The 17,888-nt window shown below is 53.8% G+C and overlaps 6 protein-coding genes across 6 annotated transcripts; 4 read left to right on the top strand and 2 right to left on the bottom strand.

Moving 5' to 3' along the window:
* Window positions 1-51: 51 nt before the first annotated feature.
* On the top strand, window positions 52-2,082 carry QC761_110430 (uncharacterized protein; the record flags this gene model as incomplete). The annotated part of the gene is made up of 2 exons (XM_062874335.1): window positions 52-702; window positions 900-2,082. Exons 1-2 carry the CDS (start codon window positions 332-334, stop codon window positions 2,080-2,082), a joined length of 1,554 nt encoding a protein of 517 aa, XP_062737453.1. The 5' UTR covers window positions 52-331.
* Window positions 2,083-3,417: 1,335 nt separating this feature from the next.
* Window positions 3,418-5,731, top strand: QC761_110420 (uncharacterized protein; the record flags this gene model as incomplete). Its single annotated transcript, XM_062874334.1, has 3 exons — window positions 3,418-4,340; window positions 4,391-5,080; window positions 5,134-5,731. The coding sequence occupies 3 exons, from the start codon at window positions 3,418-3,420 to the stop codon at window positions 5,729-5,731; spliced, it is 2,211 nt and encodes a 736-aa protein (XP_062737452.1).
* A 1,043-nt stretch (window positions 5,732-6,774) lies between these two features.
* TVP38_1 (Tlg2-vesicle protein) lies at window positions 6,775-8,179 on the top strand (the record flags this gene model as incomplete). Its single annotated transcript, XM_062874333.1, has 2 exons — window positions 6,775-7,664; window positions 7,724-8,179. The coding sequence occupies 2 exons, from the start codon at window positions 6,775-6,777 to the stop codon at window positions 8,124-8,126; spliced, it is 1,293 nt and encodes a 430-aa protein (XP_062737451.1). The 3' UTR covers window positions 8,127-8,179.
* Window positions 8,180-8,410: 231 nt separating this feature from the next.
* QC761_110400 (uncharacterized protein) lies at window positions 8,411-10,878 on the bottom strand. The gene is made up of 2 exons (XM_062874332.1): window positions 10,377-10,878; window positions 8,411-10,146 (listed from the first exon to the last, which is right to left on the bottom strand). The coding sequence occupies exons 1-2, from the start codon at window positions 10,509-10,511 to the stop codon at window positions 8,743-8,745; spliced, it is 1,539 nt and encodes a 512-aa protein (XP_062737450.1). The 5' UTR covers window positions 10,512-10,878; the 3' UTR covers window positions 8,411-8,742.
* Window positions 10,747-13,028, top strand: QC761_110390 (uncharacterized protein). The gene is made up of 3 exons (XM_062874331.1): window positions 10,747-11,118; window positions 11,178-12,763; window positions 12,840-13,028. Exons 1-2 carry the CDS (start codon window positions 11,064-11,066, stop codon window positions 12,536-12,538), a joined length of 1,416 nt encoding a protein of 471 aa, XP_062737449.1. The 5' UTR covers window positions 10,747-11,063; the 3' UTR covers window positions 12,539-12,763; window positions 12,840-13,028.
* A 293-nt stretch (window positions 13,029-13,321) lies between these two features.
* QC761_110380 (uncharacterized protein) lies at window positions 13,322-17,080 on the bottom strand (the record flags this gene model as incomplete). The annotated part of the gene is given in 6 exon segments (XM_062874330.1): window positions 13,322-14,529; window positions 14,601-14,781; window positions 14,844-14,907; window positions 15,001-15,158; window positions 15,171-16,681; window positions 16,741-17,080. The coding sequence occupies 5 exon segments, from the start codon at window positions 15,369-15,371 to the stop codon at window positions 13,322-13,324; spliced, it is 1,812 nt and encodes a 603-aa protein (XP_062737448.1). The 5' UTR covers window positions 15,372-16,681; window positions 16,741-17,080.
* Between the last annotated feature and the right edge of the window lie 808 nt (window positions 17,081-17,888).

Genomic DNA, 17,888 nt, shown 5'->3' with positions numbered 1-17,888 from the left:
AGACTAACACCTCTTTTTTTACCTTTTTTTTTTTTTTTCCCTGCGAGGAACTTTTTTTTTCCTTCACTTGCCGGGGGCAACCCACATCCTCGCCCACCTTTACGGCCCAACCAGTCGGCACACGTCATACGCATATTTCTCACATACTATCATCCAGTCGGTTGACTCATTTTTAGGAGGCTCTGGGGTGCTGTCAAGAGCGAGCAGTCCTTTTCTTCTATTTCCTTGGTTGCCCAAAGCCTGGCCTGGCCTGACTGACCGTTGAGGCTCCCACCCCCCACACCTTACTTACCACCCCCTGACTCCTGAGAATCAGGGCGCCGCACGAACCATGATTCTGCCACACCACCAACGCCCCAACAGGAGTATTGCCTTTGAGGAGGCTGCCAATGGGAGCCAACCTTCGACTCACCGTAGCGTGACTGGGAATGGTGACAAGGAGGTAGATTTGGAGGATTCTGCTGTTGACTCCTCGGCTGTGCCACTCCACCCGCTCGGTATCAAGCCGCTCGGAAACAAGTACTTCTCCAATGTGAATGATGCTCGGAAATACCTGGGCACTTTGCAGGGCCTCCCGGATGAGATGCTCATGCAGCTTCTTGAATATCTGGATACACGTACTTTGAGGCTTCTGGGCTACACATGCAAATTTCTCTTTGCTTGCTGCATGTCAGACGATATGTGGAAGGCAATCTTCTTAAAGTAAGTATTGTCCCTGTTTGCGGTTGATTTTTCACAAAGCATTCAGTTCAAAGGCAAGGGGAGAAGCAGAGGATAATTTTTCTTTCTCTTTTCCCTGTGGTTGGAACCCTACTGGAGACCTTGTGACCTTTGTCTCGTTTGGGATGAATGGGCAAAGGGGGTTGTGCGAGTCAAAGGTCTAACGTTTTTCTCTCCAGGTCAGATTTGGGAAAACAGTCATCCTTTCCTTGGCTGGGGTCATGGAGATCTACCGTCTTAGGCCTCTCAACAGAGAAGCAGATTCAGATGGACTGCAGCAGTGTGTTTTCCGACGTGCTGCATCGCCCGTTCGTCTGCAGTCATATCTCCTTGCGCAACTACACGACCAAGATCCCAGCAGGAAACGAGATTGACCGCATGGAGGATCTCTCTTACGAAGAGTTTGCTGACAAGTGGAGCAAGAAACCGTTCATCCTGACCAAGTGTATTCAGTCCTGGCCTGTCAGCCAGACTTGGAGCATAGACAGTCTCTTGGCCCAGTGCCCAGATGTCATTTTCAGGGCAGAAGCTGTGGACTGGACGTTCAGGACATATTGCGATTATATGCGCAACAGCCGAGATGAGAGCCCCCTCTACTTGTTCGACCGAAAGTTTGCCGAAAAGATGAAGCTCAAAATTGACAAAGGGGAAGGTGCGGCATACTGGAAGCCTGACTGTTTTGGCACAGATCTGTTCGAACTTCTTGGGACCGAGCGTCCTGCCCATCGATGGCTAATCATTGGCCCCGAACGCAGCGGTTCAACATTTCACAAGGACCCCAATGCCACATCAGCCTGGAACGCGGTGATTCAGGGGGCAAAGTACTGGATCATGTTTCCTCCGTCAGCCTCGGTTCCTGGAGTCTACGTCTCCAAAGACAGTAGTGAGGTGACAAGCCCCCTCTCCATTGCTGAGTGGCTGCTTGAGTTTCACAGAGAAGCCCGACAACTTCCAGAATGCAGAGAAGGCATTTGCAGAGCGGGCGAAATTCTTCACGTTCCAAGCGGATGGTGGCATCTGGTGGTCAATCTGGAGGACGGAATTGCACTTACACAGAACTTTGTGCCCAAGTCGCATCTTGCCAATGTCTTGTCATTCTTAAGTGACAAGGCTGACCAAGTGTCTGGGTTTGAAGACGATGTGTCAGACCCATACAACCTCTTTGTGAAGCGTTTGAGAGAGGAGTGCCCTGAACTGCTTGAGGAGGGACTCAGGCAACTAGCCGAGAAGCAGGCACGAAAGAAAAGAAGATGGGATGCCGTGGTTGGCGACAGTGAAGCCGAGGATCACCCACAGAAGAAAAGCACTGGGTTCAGTTTTGGATTCTGTTTTGGGGGTGATGATGATGAGGAAATTCCATGAATGCTGGCATTGTTGGATAGAAAGCCAAAAGTGTATAGAGCGTACTTACCTACATACCCACACTACCAACCTGTACACTGCCCCGGGTCTGAAGAAGCACCAGAGACTGCGAAGGGTCTCAAAAAACACCACATAGAGGCACAAGAGGACACAAGTTGCAACTAGGCGGCTCACACATCGGGCCTCATCTAAGCACAAGTACACTTTTTGAAGGTGGCTGAGCTCAGCAAACGGTGCAGAAACGAGATGCTTCACCGAAACTTGACATATCACTACTGACACCGCAGTGGCCGTTCCGAAGACCAGAGCCCCCAAACAGAGGCTCCTTTGTATAAAAATACTAGAAAAATGACATCTCCAAAAGAAATCCCAAGTGTCAAATTGATCAAGTAAGCACGTTGAAGTCGTGTTTCTTTCTTTGTCTTGGCCCTGTGCCAATCAGATGGCCCATCCCGGTGTGCTAAAGTCGGGCGGCGGTATGGTCCTAGCTTTGGCTGTCATTCATACTGACCCTGGCACTGCCCGCACAGTGCCGCGAGCAAGCGGTGTTGGGGCTGCCGTCCCGCAGAATAACTGAATTTGAAGATAGACTGCACAGTGTTTTTGGCACTGTCCCCGTGGGGCCTCTCTTCCCCCAGCTCCGCAACAGCAGCACTGTGGACTGTGGACTGTGGTCGAACTGAACCCGACCGACACACCTCCCGGACCATCACCCATCTCAGCTGAACTCGCAGCCTGTCTGCCTAGCTTTTTCCTACCTTATCTGCTTTCCCTCCTTCTGTTTTCTTTTGGACTCTACTTTCCCAAGTGCTGCTCTACCCATGCCGCCTTGTTTGTTCTTGTCCGCCCCTCATTAGCAAGCCGCCGACCCCCGCGTTCCTGCCTCGCTGCCTCGATCGACTCCCGATTCCGACGACCCCCTTTCCACACCAAGGACCAACGGGTCTGACGATCTCCCAAAAGACAGCCCTAGCATGATAACAACATGCTGTTAGACAAGACTGGCTGCCCTGAAACCGACGTCCACCATCCCCATTATCGCATTACTATACTAGTTGACCCCTGAGGGCGGTTCAAGTTTGACACCTTGGCGCCGACGACAATCTCGAGTACGACGATCGGGTCTCTGACAGTTAGCTTGTATCAACACCTCAACTCAACCCACACTTTCGCTTTCCCAATACTGCCTTCGTCGTTACACCGTTTTCTCGAGCTCGCATTCATCCTGCGCGTTCCACACCGCCAGCAACACGTATACGGACGGCCTGCCTTCATACCAACATAATACTAGCACCCGGGAGCCTCTCGAAATAATAATACGGCGCGCGCGCAATCATGGTTTCTGACGAGACCTACGAGATCTGCCTCCCGATCCTTCAAGACCTTACCCTGGAAGATGAGGATAAGACCGACAAGCTCGAGGAGGTCTTGAGGGAAAAGACAACGCTGAGGGACCAGGCGCTAGAAAATGCAATATTAGACGCCCTCTGGCGATTTCGAGATGGAGGTGGGACGGCAACATCACCGCCGTCTATACGGCAGACCATCTTGCGGCGTCCTTCACCGGCCCCCTGGCGCGGCTCCGGAACCCCACTGTCGGGCTCACCGCGCTTGGGTGTTAGCCCCCTTGCCCCGCCAGGATTCATGCCGACCCCTTTCAGTCGGGCCAAGTCCGTAACGGCCTCCCCCTTCGGCTCGCCGAGACCGTCTCCGAGGCTGGCCTTTGCCGCTCCCGTGCCTCACAGCCCAAGCTTGAATGCGTACCGTTTCAACGATGAGCCGCCCTCTCAGGAGGTTTTTGGCGACTACCAGTCTGACAATGTGGACTGGCTGGTGAGCGATGATGCCGCCAGTGTAACCTCGTCAATCGGCAACGCCAGTGGCCTGAACGTGGCGGCTCCCGAGTTCGTATCCACGCGCCAGGAGACAGATATGAGCCCGTACGACATGCTGCGCACGATCCTAGGACCTACCAAGACCGATGATGAGATTAGTGCTGCCCTTGCCATGCATGGCTACGATCTTGGTGCCACTGTCCAGGCCATCATGGAGACACAAATGCAAGACAACCTCGCTATGGCCGCCCAGGCCGAGGAGGCTCGAGTGACTATCGGGAGGTCACTGACTCCCGACAACCGACCGTCGACCCCAGGAGACCAGCAAAAGACGGGTGTCATTTGCAAGTTTTATCTGTCCACCGGAAGCTGTCTGCGTGCCGACTGCCGTTTTAGCCATGATTTGAGCAGTCACATTTGCAAGTAAGTAGAGTTCAAAAATTCTCGGTCATGAAAAACTGACACCACTTTAGATACTGGGTGGCAGGCAACTGTCTCGCTGGGAGCACTTGTATCTTCTCGCACGACCCGGCACACTTGGCCAACAGGCTTCATATCGATGGGTCGGATATACCTCCTACCCAGCACACCACGGTTAATCTGCAAGACTACAGCAGCTTCCCAGCGCTGCAGCCCGGCACTCCGGAGCAACTGCCTATCTTTGCGGCCGCTGGCAACTATCCGGCCCTCGGTGTTACGCCGCCCCCTGGGTTTAAAGGACACCATGGCTACGCTAACGACCGGCCGCGATCCCGGCCTGGAAGTCGCCATCAGCAAAAGGAGGCAACACAGCCTGTGCCCTCGCCGGATGATGCGGATGCTTTTCCTTCGCTCGGGGCTGCCCTTGCCAAGCAGGGTAAGAAGCACCATGGCAAGAGGGGTGGGCACGGTCACGGTCACAAGGAGAACTTTCCTCCTAGCACACTTGCCGATATCGTCAAGATGTCGCCATCCCCTACGCCTTCGCAGCAGTCCCGAAAGATGGCCCGCAATGGTAGTTCGACCAGCATTCGCAACGGCGAGAACAGCGCGGCCGCCCAAGCCATCCCAAATCCCAAGCATATTCCGTGGCTCGAGACGGGCGAGAAAGCCAACAAGGCCTATCTCAAGGCACGCCAGGAGGCTATCAAGCATGGTGGCCTCCGCAACAAGTTTCTCCAAAGGTGATCGCGAGTTGAAACCAATAGCAAGCGGTGAAGACTAACAAAGTTCACAGTGCTGCTCAAGCCTGGAATCGTAACGATGCCAGAGCCGCCAAGGCACTCAGTCTCCGGGGACAGAGCGAGAACGACCTGATGCGGAGAGCTCACCGCGAGGCAGCCGACCAGCTGTACAAGGAGCGCAACAAGGATCGGGCCAACTGCCCAGAAATCTACGTGGACCTGCACGGGCTGCACCCCGAGGAGGCGGTCGAGTATCTGGAGAAGGTGCTCATGGAGAACATTTCCGAGGTCAGACCAATCTACGCCATCACAGGCACCGGCCACCACAGCAAAAATGGTAAGGACAAGGTTGGCAAGGCGGTCCGGAGCTTTTTGAACGAGTGGCGGTATGCCTACCGGGAGTTTTCTGTGCCGGGCGACCGCAACAGCACGGGCGGCATCTTGGGCATTGACGCGCGGAGCTGGGACCGGAGTCTCTCCAAGGACGGGGCGACGCATGCAAAGAAGGATGGCGGCGGTGGTGAGGGGGGAGAGAAGGAGGATGTGGATATTCTTTCGCAGGGTGTCGAGATTGGGGAGGGCAAGGTCAAGCTTCTTGTTAGGGACACGTCGGTTGCCAAGGAGCCACCCAAGGGGCCGGCGAGGAGGTGACACCCTTTTTCCGAGGAAGAGGGGGGGTGTTTGCTGATACTAAATGGTTGGCTGGATGGGATAGAATAGAGCAAAAAACAGTTTATTAAACCTTTGTTTGTTCCAGTTGGGATGATGTGAAATGTAGAGGTTATACCTATGCAGAGACGGGCCCGGGATGTGGGTTGTGCCGTTGATGACGTCTTGTTGCCCTATCTACCTAAGTAGGTATGTCATGCAAGGCGCTGTGAGTGCGTCGGATTGCGCGGCTGGCAGGCTTTCGGGTGCTACCGAGGATGCAAGAGGTTGCGTTACGTCTTTGACATCCATCCCAACTTGTTGGTTCGGGACATCTTAATATTGTTCGCATCGCATTCTCATCTCTTTGGGGAAAGGAAGGTCTCGGATTCATGATGCAGTCTGCTGTGGTGTGGTGCCCCTGAAACTACTGTTTTAGGTCTAGCCTTACACCGTTTTAGGTTGTTTTTGGGCTGGGCCTTCTGGAACTCGGCGGCGGGATGATCGGGGGGGTCGGCTGGTTGTGAGGCTGAGCCAGCTCGTTGCTGACTTTAATTCCAGTTGGGTCCAGATTTCGGGGGACCCTTTTTTTTCGCTATCTTATTTTGGCATTAGGTATCTCTTTTGTCTTTTCGACACCCTTGGTCACAGGAGGCATTTCTGTTTTACTTTTACTTCTGAGAGAGAGAGAGAGAGAGTTTTGTTGGAGTTATTGTGTAGGTGCAAACCCAATGGACTTGCAGAGGCAGTGACACGCTCAGCGACAAGACGATAAGTAGCAGGGCGGAGAGGGAACGAGAGCCGTGGATACCGCGGAGACCGAAGAGTGAACAAACGAACAAACGAACGTACCGAACGAAGAGGGATAACCTAGAAAGTGGAGGAGGGTACATATTCTTTGGCTTGGCTTGCGATAACAACGCATAAGAACTGGTGGAAATTGTTGCGACACTACATACATACACTTTGAACGAAACGTCTACCACCACGACATCTTCACCCAACGAACCGATCGGACAACACCGAGGCTTATAACAACGACGGCCATGCCAGGCGAAGAATTTCCCTCCTTCGGCCCCCCATCAGGAGGAGGGGGACGAATCCCCTCCCCAACCAAAAACACCTTCAACCACCACCATCGCCTCTCCCTCTCAACCTCCTCCTCCCCCTCTCCATCACTAACCTCCGTCCCGAGAATCACCTCCAACCCAACCTCCCCCAATCTCCAAAACGACCTCTGGCAGCAACAATCCCAATCCCGACCCCCCTCCACCTCCTTCTCGTCCTCCCGCCGACTGAGCACCACCCGCCGCCGATCCAATCCCTACTCCTCCAACCCCCTCCTCGACACCCCCCAGTCCTTCCTCCAAAAAGCAACAACAACAGCAATCACCCTCTCCCAATCCACCCTCCGCCTCTTTCTCTCCCTCCCCCGAACCCAACAACTCCTCGTCCTCTTAGCCCTCTCAGTCCTTTTCTCCCTAGGAATCCTCTTCCTAGTCTACTCCCACACAATCTTCACCTCCCTCGCCCCCCTAGCCGCATCCTGGAAACAATCCTGGCTTTTCCTCATCGTAATATTCCTCCTCACATGCCTAACCGGCTTCCCCCCCATAATAGGCTACAGCACCTGCGTCACGATCACCGGTTTTGTCTATGGCTTCCCCCACGGCTGGCCCATCGCCGCAACAGCAACGGTAGCCGGTTCGACTGCCGCTTTCGTCACCTCACGCGGCGTGTTAAAAGGCTATGTCCACAACCTGGTAGGAAAAGACAAACGATTCGTTGCGTTGGGGCAGGTGCTGAAAAAGGACGGGATGGTGGTGCTGGCGATGATTAGGCTTTGTCCGTTGCCGTACTCGCTGTCGAATGGGTTTTTGGCTACGGTTGGGAGTATTAGTCCGGTTACTTTTGCTGGGGCTACTGCGCTCACGACGTGAGTTTTTTTTTTTTCCTATCATGATGGTATGTGCTGACTGACGGGGAATTTTATAGACCGAAATTGCTAGTCCACATTTTTATCGGCAGTCGGCTTGCCTTGTTGGCCGAGTCGGGGGATAAAATGACGGGGTTTGACAAGTTTGTGAATTATGCTTCTATGGCGGTGGGGGCGGCGGTGGGCATGGGGGTTGCGTGGGCGGTTTATAAGAAGACGATGCAGAGGGCCGAGGAGCTTGCGGGAGAGGATCTGGAGGGGGGGTTGCTGCCAGAAGCTGGAGAAGAAGAGGAAAGGTTGGTCGATCCGGATGAGATGGATGCTGCGGCGGCTGATGTGCTGATGGATGATGATGATATTAGCTTGTGGGATAATGATAGTTCGGGGAGAACGGGACAGGAGCAAGGGTATAGGGATGATGTTTGGGAGGATGCGCCTGAGTTGCCGAGGGGGTTTAAGTGAAGGAGGAGGGGTATGTTCAAACAAACGAGGGGGCGGTAATCAAAGGGAAGGGGGCAACTTTGGTTGGGAGTTGAAGGGGAGAGGGTATTTACAAAGCAGGTGAATATATGGGTGCGTGTGGGATTACCTATCTGTGGTTGGATCTGGGTTGGCAAGCATTTGGCGGCGTTTTGGTTGGAGGCTTTGGATGTTGCAGATTTGATATTTTTACACTGGCGAGGCGTTGTTGGGGTCGTTTTCTGGAAATCACTTCATCAGGTTACCAGGGGAATCACACAAAGGAGAATCTAGATGGCCACATTGTGGAAACAGAAAAACAGAGACTGCGACCTCTCAATGAAGGCTTCGACAGATGTGACATATGCATTTCGATTATCTCTCCGAGGTCTGGAGAGAGCCTTGTACACGTACTCAAGCAAAGAGTTGTTTCTGTTTCTTACAGCAGGCAGGCCCATTGTTCCCAAGCATGTTCCCTACATGTCATGTCTACCTCAAATGCTAATGCTATAAACCAATTAACCTGCTCTCAATACCTTGTGATACTATCCTGATTCTTTGTCCCAAACTCCTCGCTTGCCAAAACATTATACATGCAAAAAGATAAGAGATGCCCGCCCTATTGTTTCTGTTGCTGCCACTGTTGCATAAGCTGCATGGCCTGTTCCATCGGATACCCAATGAACACCGGCCCGTTGAAGTTATACACAATCTGCGGCGGCCGATCGGCGCCTTTGTCGCCCGATGTTGGGGCGGCAGGTTTGACAGACTCGGGGAGGTTGACAAACGGTGGCTGGGGCGGACTCGAAGGCAACTCCTGCTGGTACTTAAGCGGTAAGGAGGATGTGTTCAAATTATGGCCAGCGTTGAGATTCGGGTCTGCCGTCGGAGGATGCGGTTTCATTTGGGTTTTGAATCCCATCTTGCTATGGTCAAAAGGACACTTCTTAGGTTCCGCTTTGACTTCTGGCGCAACTGCCGGGGCCTCTGTTCTCATCGGAGGGACGGGCGATGAGCTGCGGACAGGAGGTATATCTTGTGGTCGCAGGCCAGCTTGGATAGGCACAGGAATTCCCCAAGGTCTAGTCGGCGACTCGCCCACACGGACCTCGCGGAAGTTGCGGTCAAATCTATTCTCCCGATCCCCTTCCTCGTCATGAGGCGTCGGTGGCATCTCGTTATCCTGGATGTCGGGATCGGCAGCAACAATCGTCTGGGCCCAGTCCTCTACTCTCTTATTCGACGAGGTGCTGCCCACCCTGGTCTTGTCGTTCCCGGCAGCAGGAGGTAACATGGGGCGGTGCAAGTGGCTCAAGTCTTCGACCATGCTCACGAGGTTACCATACTTAGCGTCGAGCTTTCTTATCTGCTCTTCGTTCCGCTGATACCTCCTAACGCAGACCTCATGGCTTCGGGGAATCTCATGCTTGTGGGTCTCCACGTAGTGCGCAATTTCTTCAGGCGAGTGCTTGTCTAGGAAACGGATCGGACATTTGGAGGCAGCAGCGGCGGCCGTGGGACTGGGCACGGCATCTTCAAGCATGGCGGCGCATATGGGATCAGTTGACTTGTGAGGCGTGGGATCAGCACCGGCGCCGCCAGCAAGGTCCTGGGAGCCGTCGACCTGCTCATCGTGGTGACCATGAGGTATGCCGTTTTGATTCAGCTTGGTCGAGAAGGGGCACGCTAGGGAGCCCTTTCTCCCATGAACGGTAAAGTCCTTTTCCAGGACCGTTGACGCAGCCGTCAACCCTTCCATTCCTAGCGACAGCGGAGTGTCTTGACCTGACCTGGCAAACTGGACTGCGTCGGTCATGGCGATAGCAAGCTGGTTTGCGGCTTTGCGTCCCTCTCTGATGAGCAGCGCGATTTGGTGCTGGTTGTTCCCGTCAAGTCCACGTTTTGGCAAAGGCACAGCTGACGTTGCCGTCGCAAGTAGATGTAAATCTGGTGGTATTTGGAGTTTTGCTAGAGTCTTGGACACGTCTGGTACTGCATGCTTGTCGGCGAGATATTGAAACTGCTTCACGAGCTTGATGTTAGCAAACTGTGATCGACCGCAAGAAGATGACGGGGGTCGTAAAGTAAAAGAAAATGCCAGCGAAAATATCAGAGTGTGAATAGTGTCTCCATCTGCTGCTCGTTTAAAACAGCTCCAGATCTAGAGCTAATGAAATCATCATATGAGGCTGGGGAGGGGTGACATCGCAAAGTAGCGATAAGACGAGAAAAAAAAAAAAAAAAGGAACGTACCTGTTCATGGGCGTAGCGCAGCTTGTGCTCCAAGATGGTTTTGCGATCAATCAGCGACTGAACTTCGTCTGCAAGGGCGGCGAAGGACTCGGTCAGAGTCTGAATGAGAATTGCGGCAGACATCCCATGGGTCATGAGGGGAGGTGCCGCATTTGTAAGCTCTTGCTTGGTATAACAGAGAAAGAAGAGCTTGGTGGAAAATGGTTGGTCTGGAAGAGGGAAAACAGTCGCGCCAGCTTTTTAAACCACCCCGCCGAGTCCACTTTTAGAGACCAGGCCCTGAATGTTTGGCCGATTCCGTGGCTGGGCGGGGCGACCGTTAGCGTGGTGCAGGGATCTGGAGATCAGGTGTGGTCCCAGCTCCAATTTACAGCGGAGCACAACCTCGATGCTGATGGCGCCTGTGGTTGTACCTAGCTGGAAATCGATGTCTGGAGATCGTGGCTCTTGAAGAGGTACCCAAGGTAGATGGGAATTGGCGATGGAATGCGTTTTGGATCAGTTGCTGCAGCCTGTCGTGCCTCACATAGGGTTCTGTAGGTTAATACGAGCTTGTTCTCTCATCTCATTCGCCATGAGACAGTTACAACCTAGGTGGAAGCCGATGGGTAGTTCAAGGTTACTATCCCCGCATCTGCAACTTTTTAACTACTTCCAACGGCCACTTCTTAAACAACAACATGCAAGATGGATCCTGTTTGGACTGCGCGTCTGGTCGGCAGCCGGTCACATATTCATCCCGGTAATGGCCCTTATTTCTATCTGTTACAAGTATTGAATCTTTGGCTAACCTATCACCAGGCGGTTTTCATGTGACTGAGCTGTTCTTCGAGGTCCCGTTGAACTATGCTCGCCCGGGAGACGGAACCATTCGGCTCTTTGCCCGCAGCATAAGCCGGCCGGAGAAGACTATTCCAGGACTCTGCAAACCGGCGGATGAGCCCATAAAGCCGTACCTGGTCTACCTTGAAGGTGGCCCAGGCTTTGGTGGCCCTGAGCCCCGAAGCCATCCCGTTTCCAACCGTGCCTTGGACGCCGGATACACGGTGCTTTATGTCGACTACCGCGGAACCGGAATGAGCAACCCCATCCACACAGACCTCGTCCTCAAACAGGGGGACGTCAACCAGCAGGTCGAGTACCTGAAGCTCTTCCGCGCCAACAGCATCGTGCGAGACCTTGAAGCGATCCGGCTTTGTCTGACCGAGTCCTGGAAGCCAGAGTATCAAACATGGTCCATTTTTGGGCAGTCATTCGGCGGCTTCGTCTGTCTGTCATACTTGTCCAAGTACCCCCAAGGCCTTAGAGAGGTTTTCATGACCGGCGGTCTGGCCCCTGTCGAGCGCCAACCTCTAGAAGTGTATTCCGCCCTCTATAGAAAGGTCATCCAGCGAAACGAAGCCTACTACAGCAAATATCCTGAAGACGAGGCGAACGTCGCCCGAATCGCATCATACCTGACCACGAACAAAGCCGATATCCACCTTCCCGGAGGTGGTACTTTTACAGTCCACCGTCTGCTCGGTCTCGGCATGGCCTTTGGTGGCCACGGAGGTCTAGATACTGTACACAATCTAGTAGTCAAGCTCATTTCCGACCTGGATCAGTTCAACTACTTTACCACTCCGACACTGATGGCACTTGAGCGTGAGGTCCCTTTTGACAGCAACCCTGTCTACGCCATTCTACACGAGAGCATCTATTGCTCCAGGGGCGTAGCGTCCAACTGGGCGGCCCTGAATGCAGCTCGCAAGTTTGAAAACTTCTTCTTTTGGACGCAATCTGATCATAGCCAGTTGTCTTTGCCAGTGGATGGAATGGTCAGAGTTTACTTCTCGGGTGAGATGGTTTTCCCTCAGTTCTTTGACACGTATCCCACCTTGAGGCCGCTCAAGCCCGCGGCGGAAGCGTTGGCGAGATATTCTCAGTGGGAGGAAGATCTGTACGATGAAGAGCAGCTGCGCCGTAACGAAGTACCTGTGTACGCCGTGAGCTATATTGACGACATGTACGTTGACATCGGGGCAGCGAGGGAGACGGCCGCGTTGGTCAAGGGGATCAAGGTCCATGAGACGAACCAGCTTCATCACAATGCCATCCGGGCAAAAGGGGACGAGGTGCTAGGGATGCTGTTTAAGTTGAGGGATGATACCCTGGATTAGCGGGCAACTGACAGATGCAGAAGAGTCGTGAGATATGAATAAATACTTGAGCTGGCTCATCTACGAACTTCTCGAATAACGGTATGCTGTGTCTCCGAGCTCGCTCCTGCCCTCTTGTCCCAGCATCAACCCTCGCTCCTTCCTCCACCACCCCCTTCTCGCACCACCAGCCCTCGCTCCTTCCTTCCTTGTTTGTCCCCGCACCTTGCTCCCTCCCCCACAATGGTATGTATATCTCGTCCAACACATCTTCTTCAACAAGGAGCAGCAGCTCACTCTGGCCAAATGGTCAAGTGGGAAGACTTGCTGGCTGAGGGAAAAGCCCTCCCCCCTCCCAGTTGTCTCGACCTCGGAGAGCTTCCTTGTTCAAATCCTCGTAAAACCAAGTTTTCGGCGCCAGACACCACAACCAAATAAAGTGTGGATGCCGGCGATCTTTTTGGACTTTTACACCTTTTTGACCTGCCCAACTTACACGTCGATACTTTCTTGTGGCTACTCGGAATCTAGTCGTTGTAGTGTTTTGTTATGAGTAAATACCGGATGAAATTAGTGAAAGGAAGTTCACACAGCTCAGTCTATTCACCTTGCTTGACTCTTTACAATATCTCAACATGGTTCAGAGCGTTCTTTCAGTTCCCATTACCGACACACCATAATAAGCATCCAATCTATATGGTATTTCCAAAACATGACAAAACTCCAATCCAATAACCCCCATCCCCATCATTATCACCCATTCCCCACCACCGGAACATTGACAAACCATAACCTCCCCTTCCCCTACCTCCTCCCAGGCCAATTATGGTGCCCATACATAACCTGCCCCTGCACCTGTCCCCCTCCTCCATTCCACCCCCCATAACCCTGATGATTCCCCAGCGGCCCAGGCGGCGGCAGCGGATGATTGTGATGATGTCCCCCCCCACCATGGTGCCCCCCTCCCCCTCCCCCATTCTGCACCATCCACCCCGTTCCCCCTCCGTTGATCCCCCCACCATTCCTAACCCCATCCGCCCACCCATCCCCAACCCTCTCCATCGAAGGCAGCATCCTTCCCCCATCCGCCCCCATGACCATCCAACTTGTCCCCCCCAAACCCCCATCCTCCGTCCTGCTCGCCATCTCCTTCAGCAGCAAAGCGGCAATCTCGGGATTTTCAACCAGGTACCTGTCCCCGTCCCCACCTTCAGTAGGAAGTTTCCAGCACTGGAGAAAGGCCACCCTGGCGAAAATCATCTTGAGGAGGGGGTCGTAAGAGGGGAGGTTGGTGTAGAGGGTCGAACACGAGTACAACAGCTCGAGGGAAGCGCAGTCTGGGCCGGCGGATTCAAGGAGATCGATGATGTGACGGGCCACGCAGCGTTTTAGCGGTTCGAGGAGGAATTTAGACGCGGAGATGTACACCGAGAGGGAGAGGTTGTAAGTCAACAGCCAGGTTTGGAGGTCGGCTGGAGTGGGGAGGCGAGGGTTGGGGTTGGTGTTTGCTGAGGGGGGGAGGGGGGGTGGTGGTGGAGGGGGAGGAGGGGGAAGGGGACCACGACGGTTGGCGTTGCGGCGGCGGTGGTGGGCTGGGTGGCCTGGTGGTGGTGGTGGTGGTGGTGGTGGTGGTCGGCCTGGGCCGGGGACGCCGTTCATGTTCATGAGAAGGACGTTGGGGTGGATGGCGCCTGGGGGAGGGTGAGGGGGGGGTGGCATACGGGGTGCTCGGCAGGACCAGCATGCGGGGCCGGTTTGGACGTTGCTGCAGGAGGGGCATGGGCAGTTTGTGCGGTGGTGGCCGGGGTGTTTTTGACGGAGGCGTTCGTACTGGCGTTCGGCTCGGCGGATGCGGCGGTCGCGGCGCCGGCGGGAGATGGTGCTGACGTCTGATTCGAGGGAGGAGAGGGAGCGGTCCGAGTCTGAGTCGGCGCCGGTGTTGAGGTTGGCGGAAGTGGTGGCCGGGTGGGAGATTTCATGTTCGGGGTCTTTGCCTTTGGGTTGGTCGGCAACTGGCATCGTGTCAGGATGGCGGTAATTTTTCAGTTGAGAGAAGGGATAGGATATGACATTGATGACATACTCAACACGGCGGCTAGCGGCTTGATGGGGTCATATCGCCCTTCGTAGAAGTATGACACCAGGAAGTGGAAGATGGCTGGGTCTTCCTCCGGGAGCTCAATAGACTGGGTCTCAGACTCCTTGAAAGGTCCGCACAGTGCCTTTTCAAAGTACTCATACTTGATCAGGATGTGCTTGTGCACCTGTGAGGTTTCATCAGCATCAAGAAGGACTCGAGTGGGAAGTATTGGGTGCTGATACTAACGTAGAAGGTCTCTATGTGCGGCGATGAGCCAACTTTCAAGGGGATGATAGGTGAGCTATATCGACTATGCGCATTTGTGTTAGACTACTATCTGACATCACTCAGAACAGAAGAAAGCACCACGAATGTGGGGGCGTATCATGTATGAAATTCTTACCCATCGGCCGTGGACATCCAGAGGTCTTCTTTCGGGTCCAGTGTATCCCGACGCAGACGAGGTTCGGGCACAGCGTTTAGGACAACAACATCAGGAACACTGGTGGATGGCTCTTTCATGACGTCCTCTAGGGTCCGAACTGATCCAGATCCCGGCACCGATGCCGATGCCGATGCCGATGCCGACCGAGACCCCGGGCCGGAGCCCGATGTTAATTCTGCTCCGGTGGCAGGCGAAGAGGAACTACCCTCGCCATTGCTAATCACACTGGGCCTTGCGACAGCGTTGGGGCTTCTGCTACCACTGCCGTTCCCACTTCCGCTGTGCTCTGCGGCTGCGTCTATGTTGGAGGCGCTAGCCGCCCCAGCCATGGTGCCTATTGCTATGTGATGGGGTCCGATCTGACGTGATGCGACGATATAAAGCACAGCACCTTTGCACACACACGGTATAGTCGGAGATGTTGGAGTAGCGGGCAGCAAAATCACCGGTCGACAGAAAACAACTGACTAGACAACGAAAAGGTAAGGTCAAGAAGGAGGTCCGATGTACGCAGAGACAAAGAGGACGGGGGCCGCCCTGATAAGAGCCGAAGAGAATGGGGAAGCAACCGAAAAGGCATCAGCTACCTGCTAGTGTGGCACACACTCAGCACTCAGGCAGCCACACCGGTTGCCCGTATGTACAAGTCATAGGGGAAGCGGCAAAATTGGCCATGCCAAAAGATCTTTACACCCGATCCGGGGCTATGGAAAGATGAGAGAGGGCAGACTGACGGGAAGCGGGAACCGGAAGAAGGGTAGCTTGCTACTTTTCTGCCTCTGTCAAACACACACATATCCACGTACAAGCCGGCCGTGACTGCTCGGTCGACAGACAAAAAGGTGACTGGTCAGTTGACCTGAGGTGGTGTTGTAGGCGACAGACCGGACGGTGACACGCATCAACGTGCCCACTCGACCACTGACTGCTGTGGCGGATGCGGGGCAAAAACCACAGAACATGTTTGGCTGGCTGCATGTCGTGCAAGGGGAAGAATGGGCAGCCGAGAGGCCGACAACCAGCTGCATACGCCTTGCTGCTGGTGGTCGCTGCACGCCGCAAAGAGACGTGCAGAAGTATCCTTTCCACGAGGTGAGAAAACAACAGTCCTTTGGTTCCTCGAGACGGTATTCTCTCCTTGGTGTCACTGATTGCCAGATCTCGAGCTGCCGCGATTTCTATGGTCAGCAAGTGAGACATAGGGATGCCATACTCCATATTTGCCAGTCATTCGAGTCGAAGATGAGGCCTTGTGTTGCCACGGCACATGTGAAATGTCTCTCGTTCGATTCCTTTTCTGTGCGGCACAGACAGCGACTGCGGGGTTTTTGCTGTTGTCGTTGTCAAGCCCCTAGGACCCTTCAGGACCAGCCTAGAACGAATTCAGTAGTCAGGGCATTTCAGATCCCGCTATATCTTGACATTTGAATTGTTGCAACAATGAGACTAGCGACCTTGAACTGGGTCTTTTGGGTCTGCGATATCTCCGAGCTAACATCTCCAAAGACCATGTCCCAAGATGCCCATGTTGAGACCAGTGCCGGCGAAATGACACTTTAGACGTTGAGTTGTTATTGTTTCTTGAAGGGTAAGTTCCAAGCTTCATCCAATCTCATGAGAGGGTGCTGGTACATCAACTCTGTACGTAGCTATCAGCTTTCACGTTCATCATGATGAGAATGGAAGATTTCTACTTACCCAAGACCCAAAAATGCTAGAAAAAGAATACGATCTGGGGGAAAGAGGGACTCCGGATGTTGATGCAAGCAAGTCATCCCCTGTCAAACAGCACAAATAACAAGAAAGTGCAGCAAAATTGTGGTTCAAACAACACAGCAAGAATTATTACTCATGATTTGATAGATACAAAAGCCTTTTTCCAAGGTCATGATGATTTCACCAGGGCCACTGTTGGCTGGGCTTGTTGAAGAAGTCACGCTCGACGTCGGTTCTTTCCCAGCCGTTTGGGCGGAAAAAGATCCAGCAGGGGAAGGAGCCCCACCTTTTTTGAGGAGGCGGGTGGTTCCATCTCTAACCCCTGCTCTTGCCAAGAATTCGGGATCAAGTCCCTTGAACTTGGGAACGCCCTCCTCCCCAAAGAAAATTGGCGTCGAAGCCCCACTTGTCCCGTACCAGAAACCTCCGGCTGGCCTCCCACCGACCTCCAGCTCCCACCTTTCGAGGACGGGAGATAGGAACAGCTGTCACAGAACTCGCAGCCGCCGGAGACGACACAACACAACGGCACCAAGTCGCTCAACAGGAAACAGCAGGGAGCTTGAATCGTCTGATCCTTTACTCTCACCAGCCTGACACATCACCCTGGGACCCATCGTCATCAAGCTCCGGACCATGCCCGACTCCTTTCCATCCCCACATCCGGCTTGGTTTCCTCAGCGCCGCAGGTGATACGGCAATCTTCACCTCATAACGTGACCGGCCGATCAAGCTGTCAACATCAAAAGCTACGATCTGGCCACCTGAAACACTTCCGAGAGAAACAGAGAACAATAAGCTCGAAAATGTGCTACTATCTCGCGCCCGTGGCCTCGAACATGGAGTTAGGGCACACAACAGCGAGGCGGCGGCTTCGAAAGCGCCAATGACGACCCAGGACACGCGCCAAGGTAGCACTCCTACAAGCAGGCGACACATTGATGCCCCAAGCCCAAACACTGAGCACTGCATTCTGGCGGTTGAAGCTTATGTCTGCACTGACCGCTGCTTCGTTCGTCTAGTGATATCCAGATCAAGGGATAAACCCTAATGAGGCCGATGGCTGGCCGAAGCGGATAGGGTGGAAGGGGATACAAAATTGACTGCTAACTCCGTCCTTCGTACCCACC

Source organism: Podospora bellae-mahoneyi (assembly GCF_035222275.1).
Source record: "Podospora bellae-mahoneyi strain CBS 112042 chromosome 1 map unlocalized CBS112042p_1, whole genome shotgun sequence".
Taxonomy (NCBI): Eukaryota; Fungi; Ascomycota; class Sordariomycetes; order Sordariales; family Podosporaceae; genus Podospora; species Podospora bellae-mahoneyi.
Note: the sequence above shows the minus strand (reverse complement) of the source record. Positions and strands in the feature narration are given on the sequence as shown.